This window comes from Lepidochelys kempii, chromosome 7, assembly GCF_965140285.1.
Source record: "Lepidochelys kempii isolate rLepKem1 chromosome 7, rLepKem1.hap1, whole genome shotgun sequence".
NCBI classification, from domain to species: Eukaryota; Metazoa; Chordata; order Testudines; family Cheloniidae; genus Lepidochelys; species Lepidochelys kempii.
Window position 1 is genome coordinate 32,452,786 of NC_136386.1, and position 18,927 is coordinate 32,471,712.

Below are 18,927 nucleotides of genomic sequence, written 5' to 3' on the forward strand. Positions count from 1 at the left end.
CCATCCCCGAAGCTTGCTGACTGTAGAAGGCTTCCTTCACTCATGGCTGAAATCTGACTCAGCCATCTAGGGGTAAGTGTACACACCTCTGGGGTGGAGCACGGGTGCTGTTTATACAGGGATCCCTCACCTGGCTCTGAGATGCAGCTGCCTTTGGGTTGGGGCATGGGGGCTGCCACATCCAGGTGAGTTTGAGAGAGGTAGAAGGCAATAACCCCCAACTCAAATTTGACTGGGGCAGCTAGGTTAGTGCCTCATCCCTGCGGGGAAGCAAGAAGGGCCTTGGTTTCCCCCTCCACCCTGGTCCTTCCCCTTTGGAAGACCACACCTCCTTTAGCCTAACCCCTCTTTCTCCCTGCGAAGTAGTGGGGCCCAGGGCTCCTGGGTTCTATTCCCAGCACTGGGCTCCCACCAGCCCCTCCCTGCCCCCCACCACAGCTCTGTCATTGCCTGGTAATCCCAACCTGCAGCCCCTTCTGCTGTGGGGCATGCCCTGCTTGGAGGGAAGTGTGTCCTAGCAGGTTTCCCAGTGTCTTCTGTGGGGGTTGGTTGTAATGCATCAGCTTCACCTAGTGTGGGAGACCTGATGTGAGCCCCGCAGTCGGGAGGGTGGCCAGTTGTAGTCCCGTTGCTAGCCAGACTAGCCTAGGAGTGTTGGGACTAGCTTGGGGGGTGGGGAGCTCTCAGTGCTGGGCTGTCTGATCCGAGGTGCCTGATCTGTTTCAGGCAAGGCCCTCCAGTTGCCCTCCTTGGAGAACCTGCGGCCGGAGACGCTGCTCAGAGTTACGGTGGGCGGCCTCACCCTGACAGTCCCGCATCAGTGCCCCGGCCCGCCTGCCCCTCCCCAGCTGGCCCAGCGTTTCTTTGCCGAGTTGGCCTTCTTCAAAGACTCTGCCTTCGGTGGGCGGGACTTTGGGCATCTGCGCAAGTGCTTTGAGAAGGCCTGTCCTTGCAGTAACCTCAGGTAGGCTGGGTTCAGCTCCCTGCCCCTCGTGGGGCACGCATGATACACCCTGGCTGCTCCCTACCCCAGTCTGGGCAGTGGTGCAGAGGCAGGTACCAGGGGATGTTCTAGATGTATGATCTCCAGGGACTGGAGCATTGGGAGGTGGGGCCAGCATGGATTGGGAGGGGAGGGCACAGCACCTCTAGCGCTGTGCTGGGGTATTGGGGCCAGCACTGATCGTGAGGGATAAGTGCCCCTCCATTCCACTTTCTGCAGCACAGTGCCCCCTAGCACACAGTGGGGTTGGCACTGAGTGAAAAAGGAGAGCACCCCCTCCTTGTGGCACAGTGCCCTCTAGTGCTGTGTTGGGGCAAAAGGAGAGCACCCCGTTCCACTCTTTGCAGCACAGCGCCCCCTAGTATTGCTCCTGAGGCACTGGGGTAAGCACGGACTGTGAGGGGACAGCATCCTCCACACTTCACTCCTTGAAGTCTCCCATCCATGTGCTGACTGTCCCTGTGCCTGCTTAGCTTGTGAGGTCTGCCTGGGCCCCAGCACCGGGGCTGTCAAACCCCCCCCTCCACCCCCTACTGCAGGCTCTGACTCCGCCTTCCTGCCCCAGGCTGACTGGAGCAGCCCTACAGGTCACCTGCCAACAGAGAGTAGCTGGCTCCCTGCACGTGCTCAGTTCGGAGGTGAGCTTCGGCATGCTGGAGATCCTGGAGTGCCTGTGGGCCAGCGCCAGCCCGGAGCACAGGCAGCAGAAGCCGGAGTACACCGAGGTAAGGAGTGGTGAGCGGATGGCAGAGCCACACCCAGGGCTGGGCGCTGGGATCATGGCTCTCCGGCCCTCCTCGCTTCTGACCTGACCATGGCTGTTGCTTTGGGGTGTCTAGGGGGTTGAGACCTCAGCCTGCAGTCATGGTGTGCTGAGCCCCAGGGTAAGAGCTGACTGTGGTGGGGAAGATCTGCTTTGCCTAGGAGTGTGGGGGAGTGCTCCTGCTATCAATGCTCCATCGGCTCTGCCTGAGAGGGGTGGGAGAGCATGTGCAAGGATCAGAAGGGTGTGAACCCCAAGGAGGGAGGGGAATTACTGTTGGGGGGTGGGAGGAAAGCTGGACCAGCTGATGCCCAGGCAGGGCAAAGCCTGTGGGATCCTAATCCAGAAGCTAAAGGGCAGAGGTGGGGTGTTAAAGCCCTGATGGAGTCACCCCTGTGAACACCCAAGCATCAGGCTGGTGCATGGACCCAACCTTTGGATCCCACATGTTTTCAAGCTTACTGGACCTGAGCAGCGTCCAGTTGGTGCCTTGGCCCTGGCCTTGCTGACATGCTTCGGAGGTGCAGACTCCCTTTCTGGCCCTCCTCCTTGAGGGGTGGGGTGCTACAGCCCAGCTGCCATGGGCCCCCAAACCAGTGCTGACGCTCATCCCACATTTGCCCAGTAGCTTATGCATGCTGCTCCCAGAGCTCTACCTTCGTGAGCTCTCTGGTTTATAGATAGATTAACCCTTTGGGACCATGTTGCAGTTAAAGCAAGGAACCCAGGCTTCGCAAAGGAACTCCTTAAACCCCCCTCTGGCCCCCCAATGCACACTCTGCTCTTGGAAAGCACAGGAGAGTTCGGCTCTGTGTGGACGAACACACAACACCTGAATACTATCCCTCCCTCGGAGCCCTGCCCACTCCTGAAAGTCTTTTGGGTTCTGGTCAGTGTCGTTCAGGGAAGCCAGGGCCCTCCTGCTCAGCCTCCTGGTTCTGCAACGGCCTAGCCCCTTGGCTAGAGCATTTGTCTTTGGAAAGCTACTTCTGACACCTCTTCCTGCCTCTCTTCTCATGCTGGGCTTTTCCATGCTCTGGCCCCTCTCTGTGCGGCTGGGCACAGGGGCTGTTAAACATCCATGACAAAGAATGCCCCAGTGGTGAGGAAACTGAGGCAGGGAATGGCGTGTAGGCGTTGGGTCTACCAGGATCTGTAGATCTCTTGTGCTGTCTGAACAGTGATGGTTGCAAAAATCCTTCTGCAAGTCTGTGTCTGCTGCCTTCCACTGTCGTGTGTCCCAAAGGGTTAAACTATAAACCAGAGTGCCCTGCTCACAGGTGGAGTTCTGGGAAAGGGCCAGTGTAAGCTACTGGGGTGTCTTGTGGGGGACACGACGACACTGGGCCTAAGGCAGCTGGGCTGCAAGGTCCCACTTCAGTGGAGGGGTATCTGACAGTCTGTGCCCCGGAAATGCACCAGAGAAGCCAAGGACAGGGATGGTGACTGAAGCCCCTGCGCAGACAAAGGGGAACTTAAAGCCCATGGGTCTAAATACAGCAGCCTGGTGAGTGTCCAGCAGGGGGCGCACTGCCTCGCCACAGAGGTCTAATCAAAGAGGACCAGGCCACCTGAGCCTTCTGTCCCTGGCAGCTACTGTGCCAGCACCCAATGGGATGAAACATCTCCCCAGAGAAGGGTGGTGGGTGAGTGTGGGGCAGCTTGAATCTGTTCTTGGGGAAACTGACTGAGCATCTCCTGTTTGGATCTGCTGCACAAACCTTCACCGCACCCCTTCTCTCTTCAGCTAATGACCTTCAAGAACCCCAGTGCCTTCACCTATAACTCCTCGGCCCGGCCCTGCGCCCAGATCCACTACAAGCAGTCCGAGAAGCTGCCATCCAAGGTGAGCAGCAGCCTGAGGCTGGAGGGTGTCTTGAGAGTCAGTGCGATTGGCGTGGTTTTTTTTTTCCCCCTCCTGCCCCACACACAGGCTTCTCCTCTGGGGAGCCACTGGGCAAAACGGAGCAGAGCCGTCGCAGGCTGCCACTTGATGGCATTGCACTGGGCCCTCGCAGCAGGGAGGTGAGGGGATGCTGGCTGTCCTGGGTTATCAGTCTTGCTGTGATGGGAGCACTCCTGGGAGCACTGGTCCTGTCCCTTTGTCTGGGAGTGGAAGTGCTCCTGAGGTCAGGGCTTTGTTGGTTCTGCCTGGCTACTATTAAATTGTATTCCAGTAGCACTTGGAGTCCACAGCTGAGATGTGGAGGCTGGGGCGGGGAATGCCCCATTGTGCCGAGCACTGCACAGTCTCAGTGAGATGGTTCCTACCCCGAAGAGCTCAGTCTGTTTAGACAAAGGAAGGGTTTATTCTCATGGGGAAACTGAGGCAGGAATCGGGGAAGTGACTGGTTCAAGGTCACACAGTGGAATAATACCAAAGTGTCCAGAGTCCAATCCAGTCCCTTAACCACATGACCACACTTCAATAATGTGCCTGAACGGGTTGGGGGAGGGGAGCTCTTCTGTGGTTGGTGCTCCGTTGGCTTGGCCTGTGGTTGGTGCTCCGTTGGCCTGGCCTGACTGTGGCAGGAGCTCTCCTACAGTCGGCTTGACCTGACGTGTGGCTAAGTGCCAGCATATCTCAGTTCCATGTGCTGGGACCTGCAGGGACGCATGATCTTACACAGCCAGAGTGGGTGGGGCTGCATCAGCAGCAGGGGAAGCCAAGCAGGCGGAGACAGAAGGAAGCCCCAGCCTTCCTGAGTGACCCTAGAATAAGACACTGGCAATCGCAAGAGACCCTACAATAATACAACAGTCTGTATAGTCCCAGATGACCGGGGGCAGCACCTGAGCTTCCCCCTCACTCTCCAGTGTTCTGTAGAACGAACTCCCTCACCCCCCCACCCCATGTAGAGCAGCCTCTCCCCTGGCTGGGGAGGCATTCCCAGGGCTCTGATGGCTCTCCTTCTCCCTGCAGAGCAATCTCAAGAAGACTGGGGCTAAGCGAAGCTCGGAGCTGTTGGTGGAGCTGGCAGAGTTCCACTCGGATGTGGACCTGGGTGTCCTAGACCGGCTTGGGTCCCTCCTCCGTCTGGCAGCGTCAGCGTCCATGCAAGATCAAGCCCCCGGCCTCCATGCGGACATGCATGTGGTGAGTGTGGGGGATGGAACATCTGCCAGGAGGGGGCAGGGGAGTTGTTCCCAGTTGGCTGCAGAGGAGGAGGTGCTTACGCCTGCAATGGGCGGGGGACCCGGAGGGAGACGAGGCCCCTGTTAATTCTTTCCTCTCTCCCCCTCTTGTGGCTGGGCGCCAGGCAGAGTCTCCCCATGCCCCCGAGAGGCACACAACCGTGCGGCTGGCAGCGCCCAAGGCCACCCTGCGCTTGCAGTTCCCAGTGCCAGACCTGCGGCCCGAGCCAGAGCGGCGACCCTGGATGGAGAAAGCCGTGCGCAAAGAGAGCCTGCGACTGGAGCTGACTGATGTGGTGTTCCAGACGGAGCTGCAGGCAGGGCTGGGGGGTCACGGGGAGCCCACCCGGTTGGAGGTGACCTTCAGTGACCTGCATGGTGAGCATGGGAAGGGCTGAGCTGCAAGGCCTCCTGGGAAGTCTGTCCCTGCCCTGAGTGGGACTCATGGCTCCTTATGGAGGTTAGGAGGCTAATGTAGCCTCTGGGCTAGTAGACTTGGACAGTGTCTGCTCTGGCTCTAGGATCCATCTGTCCAGGGTTGGGTCCCTGCTGCCAACGACCCTCCCAGGGGTGTCTTGTTCCCCTAAGGGGCTGGAGGGTAAACCCAGGCTGCAGGGACAAGGCATGAGGCCCACAGGGACCCACTCTGTTCAAGTTGAATTGGGGGGGGCGGGGAACATGTGGCCCCACATCTCCTGCTGTAAAATATGAAGGGGATGTTTCTAAATGGATCCCTCTTGGTTTTGTAGATGCTACAGAAACCTGCATGCTCTTACCAGAGCCATCCTGACACTGTTCTTTATTCTAACCAGTAGGCTGCCCTCCCTCTCTGCCAGATCCAGGAGTCCTGGTTTCCACCTCCACCTCCATCTGCTCTAACCATTAGACCCCAGAACAGAATCCAGGAATCTTGATTCCTGTGCTCCTCCCTGCTCTGTTCCCAGAGCTGGGGATAGGATAGCCAGGAGCCTTGCATCTTTAATTCTCCCCCCAGCCCCCTTACAAACTCCTCCCAGGTGTAGGGTAGAAAGGCAGTATTTGGGAGGGTATGGGCTTGTGTCTGGGCACTGAGTCCAGCCACTCTCCTTGCAGGTCTGTATGAAGACGGTGAGAGGCTCTCCATACCCTGCATCCGGGTGAGCAAAGCCCTTGATCCTGCAGCCAAAGGACTGGGCAAGAAATACTTCTTCCCAAAGTGAGTTTCCTTTGGGGGGCTGATCTCCCTGCCCCATGTGCACCCTGGTAGGAGCAGCTCCCGCTGCCAGAGCCCCTCCCATCCCACCAGCTCCCTCCCTCATCTACATCTCAGCTGACTGTCATCCAATCATACATCCTCTGGTTGCATGGAGTGTCTCCTGCTGTGGTGCACAGGGTGGGGGGTGTGTGTGTGTGTGTGTGGGGGGGTGCTCACATGTGTTGGGGGCAAAATTTCAGTGCAGCATCTGAGAAGGGGGCAGGTAGCCCCGTAGGGGCCTACATTGCTCCCCCTCTGCCCTCTGACTTTCCCTCCTCCCGGCCCTGCACAGGATCACGGTGACCCTGGCCCCCCAGCACAGCCTGTCCCAGTGGGACTTGGCGATGGACAAGGTGGAGGAGATGGATCTGTCAATGGTGGAGAGTCCCTGTGAATTGCGGCGGCCCGAGCCCTCCCCCTTCACTTCCAAAAGGACCATGTATGAAACTGAGGAGGTAAGGGGCACGGCCCTCCTGGTACTCAGTGGGGAGGAGATAGTGGTATGGGTGGGAGCATGGAATACTGTCCTGCCTTCCAGGGGGTCTGATCCTGCCAGGAAAGGCATGAGTGGTGTCTTTGGGGCAGGTGGCTCAGTTAGCCCACCAGGATACAAGGGAAGCAGCAGGGAGAGGACCTAGGGTATGGGCTGAATGATCCTGAGGGAGGAGCCTTGGAGATGTGAGAACAGCCCAGTTGGGCTGTTCTCAACCCCCTTCCATATCAGGTCCCCTTTTTATCTAGCTTTGGCTCTCCCCTCCCATTAACCAGTAAGGAAAGGACAGGGGAAGGTTGTGATCCCTGACATGGGCGTCACAGCCTCCATCTTGACAACCCTCTGGTTTAGTAGTTGGTCAGCTAAAGTGGGTGCCTGTCCCTGTAAGTCTTTAACCCTTCCTATGCTGGCCTCTCCCCTAGATGGTGATCCCTGGAGACCCAGAGGAGATGGCAGATTTCCAGGCCAAGACAGTGGCTGCCTCGCAATACACCCTTGAAGTGACCCTGCCCAGTGTCCACATCTTCCTGCCTAGCAAGGAGGTCTACGAGAGCATCTATAACAGGTATCGGGGGAGCGGGGGCATCTAGCCGGGTATCCTGGCTGGCAAGGAGCAGCCACAGGGCCTGGCAGCCTCTAGGGATTAGGCCCTGAATCCTCCCTGCTTGCCCCCTGGACTCTTGACTTTCCGTCCGCAGAGCGGGGCACCGGCAGTGCCCAGCTCATGTGGACCCCGGCCCTGGCTGTGTGTGGGGTTGGAAGAGCTGTCGGTGGGGTGGGCCAGGCCTGAGCAGATGGATCCCAGGTGGCCCAAGACTACTGGGTTCTCTTCCCAGCTCGGGAAGGGCCGTGGCTTCTCGTGGTTGGAGCAGGGTGGGGCTGGCAGTCAAGGCTCTTGGGTTCCATCCCCACCTCTGCTGCCAACTTTCCGGGCGATCTTGAGCAAATCGCTTCCTGTGCCTGTCTCCCCACCTGCAAAATGGGAGGTGGCGCCTATTGAGTGGCCCATCTTGTTCCCTGCAGCACCCTGTAAGAGTACTCTGTGGTAAGCTCTCTAAGGCCGGGGCCCTCTCCTTCTGTGTCAGTACCCTGCTCAGAACCAGGCGGGCCAGGTCAATAACAAACACTGCTGGGCCTGGGGAAGGTTTGAGGGGCTCCTGGCCTAGGGGAGGCAAAGGCAGTTGTGAGCGTGAAGCATCTTTCCTTTCCTTCCCCAGGATAAATAACGACTTGCTGATGTGGGAGCCGGCCAGCCCACTTCTTTGCTCCTCTGGGTCTGCGGGAGGTGCTGCACCTGGGGCCTTCTTCCCCAGCCACCCGCCCCCTCCCAAGTATTGGCAGGACAACTTCAAGATGTGCAAGTCTGCCTTTAAACTGGGTAAGGAGCCAAGCCCCGCCCCCAAACCCAGAGAGAGGCTCCTGCCATCCGCACTGACCTGTGAAGCGTTAATGCAGGGGTTCTCTAACTTTTGTACTGGTGACCCCTTTCACACAGCAAGCCTCTGAGTGCAACCCCCCGCCCCTTATAAATTAAAAACACCTTTTAATATATTGAACACCATTATAAATGCTGGAGGCAAAGCAGGGCTTGGGGTGGAGGCTGACAGCTCGCGATGCCCCATGTAATAACCTCGCGACCCCCTGAGGGGTCCCGACCCCCAGTTTGAGAACCCCTGCCTTAATGGAAATGGGGAGTGAAGGATTCTGGGAATAGCATCATGGTTGCTTGCTTTGTGATGGATGCAGGATAAGGAAAGGGGCTTGTGGGTCCAGTCCCCGGCTCTGAAGGTAGCAGAGGTCTAGTGGTTAGAGTGGGGGGGCTGGGAGTCAGGACTCCTGGGTTCTGTACCCAGCCCTGACGTGACCTTTGGCAAGATCTTCCCCTCTGTGCCTCAGTTTCCCCATGCAGCGGGAGCTGCCACTAACCCCCCTCTTCCCTGTCCCCATCAGACTCGGACTCTGAAGATGAGGCCTCTCACTTCTATTCAATGGACGAGGCGGTGGCTCAGCGGAGGAAGGGGGACCAGCTGAGCCAACACCAGCAGAGCCATTTCTCCGCCGTGGTCACTATCCTGAAGGGCAGGGTGGCGGCTCTGTGCGAGGCCAAGGTGAGGGCAACCCCCAGGGACCCACTGCCAGGCCATCTTCTCTGAGCTCCAGCTAGCCTGCTCTGGGCGCTGCCTGGATGGGAGATCTCTGGGTGCTGCAGGGAGCAAGGTAGCGGAGCCCTCCCCACTGAGCCAGTGTGGAGGGCACTAGATGGTGCTGTGCTGCAGGGCCCAGGATGGGGGGCTACTACTTTTCCGTAGAACTGAGCTGCTCCTTCTAGTGTCCAGGCCAAATGCAAACCTGGGTCATTCTCCAAATGCCCACCCGCCACCCTGCAACTCCCTCTGGAATTAGGTACTGGATCCTTCCCTTCTGTGCTATGCTTCTGTAGGCTGTTTAAATAAGCCTCGCACCCCTCCTCAGAGGTGGCTGCATCTGAGCTACAGGTGAGGGATCCCCATATAAATAGCCTCGCATCCAACCCCAGAGGCTGCTGCTCCTCAGTGCGGGGTGACTGTTGCCATCTGACCCTTCAGGATGGAAGGGCAATGGTCTGCACTGGGGTGTCCGACCCTCATCCTCCTTCCCCTCTGCCCCCAGGGTGAGGCGGGGAAGAAGCTGGATGACTCCCATGGAGAGATTGTGCTGGATGTAGACAACTGTACCATCTTCAGTGTGTCCCAGTACAAGGGTCAGGAGGAGCTCGGCTACCTCTGCATAGAGTCAGAGAGAGTCACCCTTTATCATAAAGGTATGGTTCAAACTGTGGGGGGGCAGGGAGTCAGGACTCCTGGATTCTGTCCTGAAGAGGATCTCATCTGTCAGAGTGGGGGTTCTGGTCCTGTGTCTGATGGGCTGAAGCAGTGGGGGCTGGGAGCCAGGACTCTCCCACTGAGCCATGGATTCAAACCTATCCCCATGTACCGGCTGGGCAGCTGGCAAGGGCCCATGGTTACAGAATAGATCCTAGGGCTGCCAAGTCACAGCCCTGCTCCCTGGCACACAGGACCCGTCTGTTTTCTTCAGAGCCCTCCAGAGATCTCATGAAGTGCTGCGGAATTGGGGTTTCACTTGGCCCATCCAGGCCAAAGGGCAGCAGGTCAGGCCTGCGCTGCCCTCTGTGCCCAACCTCATAGTGACCTCTGGTGGGAGCAGCTAAGGGGCCAAAGAGGCAGCTGGGCTGAGGTCTGCCAGGAGACAGTTCCCTGCAGTGGGGATTGCAAAGGAGGAGGCTCTTGCACCCTGCAGTAGTTCAAAGTGGGGGGGGACATCTAGGGTGGCAGTGGGTCTTACAGAGACAGAGCAATGCTGGAGGGGGTGGGGATGCAGCTGCAAGAGTTGTTAATACCGAGTTCATATCAGTAGCTGTCTGAGTGGGTTATGAAGGAGGTCAGGATCGTTTCCCCATTTTACTGAGGGAGAGCGGGGCAGTGACTCTACCTGGCGTCACGCAGCAGGCCAGTGGCAGAGCTGGGAACAGAGCTCAGCTCTCCTGAGTCCCAGGCCAGTGCTCTGCCGCACAGGGCACTGGGAGGGGGTTAGTGGGAGGGATGGCTAGCTAGCCAGCCAGCCAACCAAACTCTGTGTCCCCTCAGCTGTGGTAGAGGACTACTTCCTGGCCAGTCGTTTGGAGATCCCCAGCTTCAGCCCCCCTGACAGGCTGCACCCCACAATCTACTCCTCAGAGGAGGGGGTGCTGAGTGGGCTGGCGGGGGGCAGGAAGGACAGGCCCCTCAAGATGCTCTCAGCTGCCATCCGCATCAACCTAGACTTGAAGAAGAACATCAAGGTATCTTGTCTCCACTCTCTGGGCTGAGGGGGAGGGGATTCAGCTGGGCAGGCTCCCTCTGCTCTCCCTTCTCCAAACAGGCTAAGAGCCAAAGCAACCCCTCCCTGGGATCTGCATTTATTGTTTAACTTAAAACATCTCAGCGCCAGCTTTCATCTGACTTGTCTGTTCCTAGAGGCTGTTTCCCTGTAGGATCTCCTCTGTCCCTTCCCCACCTCAGAGAGCCACCAGGACAGTTCTGGCTTGAAGCAAATAGGGCTCCTCTGATCTGGCATCGTCGTGAATCAACAGAAGTGGCTCTGTCTTCCTGTGCACTGCCCCATGTGGGGGATGACTTGGCATGAACGGCCATGGGTCTGGATGGGGCCCAGCTGGGGTGGACTGGCATGTGGGGGTGCTAGAAGCCCACTGGCTTGGTGTGTTTGGGGGAAGATGTCCTAAGGGGGTTCATAAATGGCTTCCCCCCCGTCCTGCCCCTTGTAGAGCCTTTCCCCATCTGGGGTGGGGTGGAAAATCTCCCTGCTTTTTAACTTTGCTTCCCCAATCTTCCCTTTTGCAACCCGAATCCAGGAGTTCCTGGTCACCTTGAGGCTCGAAGGGGCCACCATGCGACATCACATGGCGCTGACCAATCAGAGTTGGTACACACAGGTACGTCCTGGGCCGGAAATACCCATCCTGGAGTGAATAGCAGAGGGGCGTGTGCAGTGTAGCAGCCATGAGGCTGAGGGAGACTTAGGGCCAGGAGTGGAAGCTGGGCCAACACCAGCATGGGGACAGGGGACAGGCTGGATCCTCTATAGCTTAGACTCGTGCCCTGGTGTCCAGCTAAGGGGGGTCGAACTCATTCATTGGGCAGGGTCTGAATCTCTGTTTAATTGTGGCAATTCTTGCCCCTTGCAGACGTAAGCCTCCACCCGGTTCCTTCTGCTGTCGTGATCAACAGTGGAATAGCTGATCTGGATGAGAATGGGGATTGTCCAGTGGATGGGGTGTTTGCCAGGGACTTGAGACCTGGGCTCAATTCCTGGCTCTGCCATAGGCTCCCTGTGTGACTTTGGACCTCTTATTCCCTACTTATAAAGTGGTGATGGAGTGAGGCAGGGTGTCCTAGTGGCTAGAGCACTGGCCTGGGACTCAGGAGACCTGGATTCTATTCCCAGCTCTGCCACTGGCCTGCTGTGACCGTGGGCAAGTCATTTTGCCCCTCTGTGCCTCAGTTTCCCAGTCTGCAGTGGGAATAAGAACCCTGCCCTGCCTCCAAGGGTGTTTGTGAGGATAAATCTGTTACATATCGGGGCCAGATGAGTATGTCAGATGGAAAGGTCAGCTCTGAGACTAGCAGCTCGCTGTGTCATTCTCACTCAGTGCAGCTCCCGCATCTCTCAGCCATTGGCTCAGGCTTTCGGCAGACTCAGGCAGGTGCCATGAAATTGGTTATACACTAGGCACATGGAGGAGTCTGTGAGGCCTAAAAACTGGCTCCTTTTTTCATGAAAGCTGAGATTCCGGGCCACACAAATGCATTGGCCAGGCTGAATCTGTATGTCCGACACCCCTGGTCTAAAGAGAATCCTCCTAGTTCAACCACAGGGCACTGGGGCTGGATGCAGGGATCTGGGGCGGGTGGGGGTGGGGAGAATCCTCCACCTGGGGGGATCGGCACGGGTCTTTCTGCCCCCATTAAAACCTGCTGTCTGGGGCGTGCACGCTCATGCTCTCTCGCCCTTTCTTTCAGCTGATTGACTTCCTGGACGTACTGGATGATCCAATTCTTGGCTTTGTCCCCCCAACGGTCATTACGGTGCTGCACACCCACCTCTTCTGCTGCGCAGTTGATTACAGGTACTGAGGGGAGCAGAGGCAAATGGGCTGCACGGGGAAAAGGGTGGATGTAAAATAGGAGAGGCCCTTGGCTGTTTGTACAGGAGGAACAGAGGTGAGACGAAGTTAGAATAGCAGATCTGGTCTGAGGAAATCCAGACTCCCAGGTTCTGTCCCAGCTCAGAGAGGCGAGTGGAGTCTAGTGGGTTAGAGCAGGGGGGTTTGGGAGCCAGGACTCCGGGGTTCTATCCCCAGCTCTGGGAGGGGCATGGGGTCTTTGTTAAAGCAAAACCTCCCAGCCTGGTCTCTGCTGTCTGCTCTCTTTCTTATCTTGGCATCCTGGAGACTGGATGCGATGGTGGGAGCCTCTGTCACCTTGAAATAGTCTCAGCTGGGACAGGAACACTGGCCCGGCCAGACAGGATCAGAACGGAGGGCCATCTGGTTCAGTATCCTGTCTCCGGCTGTGGCCAGTACCGTATGCTTCAGAGCAAGGAGAAACGACTTAGGAGAGGGCAGCTGTGGATCATCTGTCCTCTGTGAAGGCTGCAATCCCATCTTGGCTGGGGCGGGGCGTGTGTGGGATAACCCTGCCGTGCGGGTACTCTCCTTGTCTCCTTTAACCCTCTCACCACACCCTGTCCCGGCACTGGTTCTGTCACTACCATCTCACCCCTCAGGCCCTTGTACCTCCCCGTCCGCGTCCTCATCATGGCTGAGACCTTCACCTTGTCCAGCAACATAATTGTGGATACTTCAATCTTCCTGCTCAGGTAGGCGTCCTTCAGCTGGGGACATCCCAAGAGAGCTGCCCACTCCAGGGAGGGCCTGTCCCCCCCCGGGCTGGTGAGATCAGGGGGTTTGAGACCTGTTCCCTCTGGACTGAGCCTGGGCTGCTCACAATACCAAGTGCTGGCTTGTGTGGAAGAAGTTGGGGTCAGCAGCTTTGGAGCCACCATCTTACGGTGCCTGGACGCCATGGTGGTGGGTGTGGTAGAAGGAGCGCAGTACGATGGAATCCTGAGTGATTTCTTTGCCTGTGTCTACTCCAGTTACCTGGGGTGTAGCCGTGAACTGGTGGGCCAGGTGCTCTTATTGGAGGAGTCTCACCCCAGCATGCACAGTCTCTTCACACCAGCTGGCATCCTGTATCCCATTCCCCACCTCTCTGAGCCAGCCAATCTCCCCACCCTGGGGCCAGGACAGAGCTGGCACCCCTAGAAGGCCCCATATCCCGTTCTACATCCTCACGAGCCTCCTCTGGGGCCAGATCAGAGCCAGCGCCCCTAGAGGGGAAAGGCCTGTGTGCCGTTCCCTGTCTTCCCACCCGCGGCTGGATTGGCACCAATGCCCTCTAGAGTGGCATCCTATTCCTTGAGCCAGCCACTACCCAGCGCTTACTCCCTTGGTCCAGGGTGGGAGTCGGGGTCTGTGTCACAGGGCCAGATACCTATTGCACTGTATGGGGCCCTTGTGTTCATGGTTACTGTACAGTGATGGACAAGATCTTGATTGTACTTGATCTGGCTGGTATGTGCCTACTGCTGGGGGGGCAGCAGAGTTTAAGTTATTCCCTTCCCCCCAGGTTTATTCTGGATGACTCTGCCATCTACTTGTCTGACAAATGTGACGTGGAGACAGTGGATCTGCGGAAGGGTAAGAGTTGGACGGGCCGCGTGTCCATCCTTCTGCTGTGCTCTGGGTACTGAAAACAGCAGCTATCCCTCAAGCATCATGCCCCTGTAGCCCCTCAGACTGGGCTCTCGGCAGGTCTTTCAAGCTAAGCAAGCTTGCGCCTGGTCAGTAGTTGTATGCGGGTGCTGGCACTCGTAGCCCAGCATGGCGGCAGGCGGCTCTGTAGAAGACACCCCATATTGCTTAATAATCTTCCATCTGTGGATTTCAAGGGGTTTCCCAAATGTTTGAATGGATTTAACTGTCCCCCGTCCTGGGTGTGGTGTTGCTGCAGGGAACCTAATGCACAAAGAGAAGTGTGGAGGAAGTGCCCAAATTAAAACGAACGTGGAGCAGAACCCAGGAGTTCTGACTCCCAGCCCTCCCCGCTCCAACCCACCAGGCCCCACTCCCTTCCCAGAGCCCACGATAGACCCAGGGATCCAGTCGGGCTGAATCTCTGTTCTCCCTTGGCCTCAGATTACGTGTGTGTACTGGACGTGGATCTGCTCGAGCTGGTCATCACCACGTGGAAAGGGAGCGCTGATGGGAAGCTGGTGAGGCCCAGCCCAGCCAGAAAGGGCAGGGTGGGGGCGGGCCTGGTAACTGCAATGGAAATCCCAGGAGAGAACCCCCCCCCTTAAAAGGTGACTGCGCAGAGTGGGGAGGACACTTCATGTGGCTGAATGCAGGAGGCGGGTGACTTCTCAGCCCTCCTTGTCCCTCGCCGTAGCCTTGCGGGGTTTGAGCTTCTCCAGTGCAGCTTCTGGTGTTTTCGAAGCAGCCTTGCTGTGTTTTGAGCCTGCGGGACCTAAGCAGCCCCACCTCCCCTCAGGAGCCCTGTGCTGTCTGTGCTGACCTCTCCCAAGGACCCGGGATCCCATTGCTCTAGCTCCCCACCCCAGTATGACACAGGCTGTCTCCCACTCGCTTTGTTCCACTCCAGACCCAGCCGCTGTTCGAGCTGCGCTGCTCCAACAACGTGGTGCATCTCCATACCTGTGCTGACTCCTGCGCCATGCTGGCCAACCTTATCCAGTACGTGGTCAACCACGGGGACCTCCACCCGCCACCCCGGCAGGACAGCCCCACGGAGATTGCTGGCCAGAAGGTGCAGGTAGGGAGAGGAAGTCTGGACTGGTGTCATCCCTAGCTGAGTAGGTCAGGCTGGTTTGGTGCCTGGATGGGGGACCTACATGGGGATCTTCCAATGCTCTAGTTAAGCAGGGTCAGGCCAGTTCAGTACCTGAATGGGGGGCATGCTCAGGGATCTTTTGTAGTTTAGTTAGGTGGGGTTGAGCCACTTTGGAGCATGGCTGGAGGACCTACCCCAGTGAGATCCAATACCTGAAACTGCACCAATCGGAGGAGAAATAAGGCACACTTTTTCTTCTTTTTTAGTGGGGAGAGATTCACCATTGCAGCAACTTTCGCAGGGATGCGGGGTGGTCTCCAGCCCTTGAGGGTCTTTAAATCAAGACTTTGTGTTTGTCTCCGAGCTGCACTCTAGCTCAACCATCAGATCTGGGATGGATGCAGGGATCTCATGGGGAAGTTCTCTGGCTTGCGTTTTGCAGGAGTTTGGACAGGATGATCTGATGGTCTGGCCTTAACAGCTGTGAAGGAAAAGCATATGCTGGAGGGACATGGGGGAGTTCAGTAGGTGGTGCTCTGCCCTAGCAATCGGAGCAGACTCCAGTGCTGCTGTGTGGCACTAGGAGGCACTGTTCTGCAGAGCGCGAGGGCCCAGTATCCGTCTTCCCTCTAACTTTTTATACGTCCATGTGCCAAGTGAATTTTATGTGCACCAATATGGAGGAGACGTGTGACATCACCTCCATATTGGTGCACAAAACAAAATTCATATGGTGGGCGTGGGGCTGAGGGGTTCAGTGTGGGAGGGGGCAGAGGGTTAGGATGAGGGGTGGGGCTGGGGATGAGGGGTTTGGGGTACAGGAGGGGGCTCAGGGCTGGGGCAGAGGGTTGGAGTGCAGGCTCAGGGGTGGGGCCAGAGATGGAGGGTTTGGGGTTCTGACTGCCCCAGGGCTGCGGTGGGGAGACAGGACTCCCCTTCAGCTCTCTCCCTGGCTGCGGCAGCTCAGGTGAAGCTGGGCTGGGCCGAGGGAGGGGCTCCTCTCCCCCAGCCGAGGCAGGTCTGTGCTGGGGCCGGTGGGGCTTAACAGGCGGCCACGAATCTTAGAGGGAACTTAGCTCAATAGAGGGTGTCTCCCCTGGCCGTCAGCACTGACCCAAGTGCCCCCGCACTGCGCTAGTGGGTGCTGTGCCCCAGGGAGCAGGGTGGGGCTCAGCTGGGGGTGCTCTCCCCTGGCAGTGCTGATCCATGGGTACCCATCACTCGGTACATAACACCCCCTGGTTTTCGTTGGCCCCCAGCTGTCAGAGAGCCCGGCCTCGCTGCCCTCCTGCCTGCCCGCTGAGACGGCCACCATTAATCAGCGGGACCTGACTGACGCCCTCATCGACACCGACCGCAGCCTGAGGGACCTGGCGTTAGAATCTGGTAGGGGGTGCCAGTGGGAGCCTGGGGAGCCGAGGGGACCACGGTGTCCCCTTGCTGCCTCTACAACTCCTTGGGGGTCAAGAGGAAGAGTTGGGGGCTGGGTGGCATGTGGCTGCATCCCTCCAGGGCAGGGCTGACGTCGGGCGGGATGGCAGGGTATTTCATTGGGGCCAATCTCATCAGTGTCCATCTCTCCTCCCAGGAGAGGCCGGGCGGTTGCACCAAACCTCCCCCGTTTCAGTGTATCTCTTCCCGGGGGAGAACAGTGCTGGGGGCAAGCCCTGCCCCCCACCCCCTGCTGCCCTGCCCCCGGCGCCCGTGGAAGTGGGGCTAGATTTCTGCTCCTCAGAGGGCAGCGAGGAGGAGAGCGAGGCCACTGATAATGACGACTTCTGCATCCTGGACGCGCCTGGCATGGGCATCCCAGTAAGGGGAGGCAGGGGCTGTGGGGCACACGGGGATGGGGGACTGAGGGGAAGCTGTGAGGCCCGGGGGGCTATGACTGATCAGGGGTAGGGCTTTGGGGTCCATGGGGAGCTGGGAGGGATAGGGAGAGGTTGGGGGTGGAGCAGGGCTGGGTCCAAATGCCTGGATTTTTTAGGAAGGATGAGATAGTGGGATATCGGGAGTGGGGTTTGGACATCTGGGCCCACTGATTTGCTCTGAGGCCTGCCTCTGTGTGTGTCTCTTCTCCCCCCTCACACCCCTCTCCCAGCCCAAGGACGGAGAGCCAGTGGTGACAAAGCTGCTGGAGGGGCCGGTGCCCATTAAGGATGGCTACTTCTCGCGCCCGCTGGGCAGCACAGACCTGCTGAAGGCCCCGGCACACTTCCCATTGCCTGAGAGCCGGGTCATGCTGCGTGAGATCTCAGTGGTCTGGCACCTTTATGGAGGGCGGGACTTTGGGATCGGGCGTGCCACCCCAGGACACGCCCACTCACCCAGGTGAGACCTCGATTCCTGGCAGGCACAGCCTGCCCTGGGGCTGGACTGGACAGCTGTGACCCTGTCTCTCCCCCACTCCGCAGGATGAGGCCCAGCTTGTCAAGCGCCCGCAGCTCCCCTTCCCGCTCCTCCATGGCCAACCGGCCCCAGAACACCTGGCGCACACAGGGTGGGACCGGGCGCCTCCATGACCTGCTCATGGAGATACAACTCACCAAGGTGAGAGCGGGGGTATGTGTTAGTGGGTGGGGCTTAACATCTGTCCCACAAAGGATCTTCTGGGGAATTCCCTTGCCACAGGATAGTGGGCTGGGTAGGCCCATTGGTCTGACCTTGTCATAGACATGATGTTCAACTCCCCTGATGCTACAGAACCACGTTCTGCTCCCAGCCCTTCTGCGGGGTGGGTCTGGCCTGTCAGGGACCCCCCCTCCCATTATTATCAAGCCTTAGCTTCTCCCCAGGTGAGCTTCCAGCATGAGACCTACCCCAGTGGGGCAGAGAAGCTGTCCACGGAGCTGGAGGAGCAGCCAGTGTCGCGGCAGGTGTTCATCGTGCAGGAGCTGGAGATTCGTGACCGGCTGGCCTCCTCCCAGATCAACAAGTTCCTCTACTTGTACACTAGCGAGAAGATGCCACGCCGGGCCCACTCCAACATGGTACTGCCAGGGGGCTAACAGAGGCATGGGTAAGGGGCAGGGGGTGGGGGGCTAGGCTGGGATAGGGGCAGATACTAGGGAGTTGACATGAGGTGAGTGCTGGGGCTTAAGGAGAGGCTGGGGGGTAGGATCCAGGCCTGGGGTAGGGGTGAGTTCTGAGGACTGTTGGTGTGGGGCAGCCACTGCAGTTGGGGGATGGGGAAGGGATCTGGGGTGGGCATGAAGGGCGGGGGTTGGTGTGGGTTGGGCATTGCGGTGGGGGGGCAGCTCTGTATAGGGGTGGGCTCTGGGGGGAGGGGTGGGATCTGAGAAGGGGGAGGGCTCTGGGGGGTGGGGTTTGGTGTGGGGTGGGTGCAGGATCTGAACTGCGGGAGGGGTGGGGTGCTTGCTCCATCCCTGCTGAGGGAGGGCAGTGGACCGTACCCTCCCTTTCCTCTCCCCATGACTGACGGCCACCTTTCCCCATAGCTCACCATCAAGGCCCTGCATGTCTGCCCTGAGGCCGGGCTGGGCGGCCCCGAGTGCTGCTTGCGCGTCTCCCTCTTGCCGCTGCGCCTCAACATCGACCAGGTGAGGGGGGCTACAGATAGATAGCTCCATGGGCCCTGCCTAGAGACTCCCTGCCCTCGCCCCACACCCCGGGGGAGCCCTGATCCAGATACATTTTCCCCCTCCCCAGTCCCTAATGACCTGGCTCTGGATTCAGACCAGCACCCCCTCAAGGAGAAAGGCCTTGTAAGCCAGTTCCCTGCTGTGGGGCTGGATCAGAGCTGGTGCCCCCTAGAGCAGAAAGGCCTGTGACTCCAAGTATGAATGGAAGCAACTCTTTGTCTCCTGG

At 58.5% G+C, this 18,927-nt stretch overlaps 1 protein-coding gene across 4 annotated transcripts in view; it reads left to right on the plus strand.

Moving 5' to 3' along the window:
* ATG2A (autophagy related 2A) overlaps positions 1-18,927 on the plus strand; it is a 38,005-nt gene that overhangs the window by 12,595 nt on the left and 6,483 nt on the right. For all 4 annotated transcript variants that reach the window (XM_073351929.2, XM_073351931.2, XM_073351930.2 and 1 more), the window contains 24 exons: positions 727-964; positions 1,569-1,728; positions 3,514-3,612; positions 4,690-4,863; positions 5,027-5,279; positions 5,994-6,096; positions 6,428-6,590; positions 7,051-7,193; positions 7,846-8,006; positions 8,579-8,736; positions 9,278-9,428; positions 10,273-10,466; positions 11,037-11,117; positions 12,205-12,311; positions 12,971-13,063; positions 13,876-13,946; positions 14,445-14,521; positions 14,911-15,081; positions 16,359-16,485; positions 16,688-16,911; positions 17,201-17,430; positions 17,514-17,649; positions 17,895-18,089; positions 18,558-18,659. In XM_073351929.2, the coding sequence (XP_073208030.1) occupies positions 727-964; positions 1,569-1,728; positions 3,514-3,612; positions 4,690-4,863; positions 5,027-5,279; positions 5,994-6,096; positions 6,428-6,590; positions 7,051-7,193; positions 7,846-8,006; positions 8,579-8,736; positions 9,278-9,428; positions 10,273-10,466; positions 11,037-11,117; positions 12,205-12,311; positions 12,971-13,063; positions 13,876-13,946; positions 14,445-14,521; positions 14,911-15,081; positions 16,359-16,485; positions 16,688-16,911; positions 17,201-17,430; positions 17,514-17,649; positions 17,895-18,089; positions 18,558-18,659 (3,611 nt within the window). The remainder of the gene's footprint in view (positions 1-726; positions 965-1,568; positions 1,729-3,513; positions 3,613-4,689; positions 4,864-5,026; positions 5,280-5,993; positions 6,097-6,427; positions 6,591-7,050; positions 7,194-7,845; positions 8,007-8,578; positions 8,737-9,277; positions 9,429-10,272; positions 10,467-11,036; positions 11,118-12,204; positions 12,312-12,970; positions 13,064-13,875; positions 13,947-14,444; positions 14,522-14,910; positions 15,082-16,358; positions 16,486-16,687; positions 16,912-17,200; positions 17,431-17,513; positions 17,650-17,894; positions 18,090-18,557; positions 18,660-18,927) is intronic.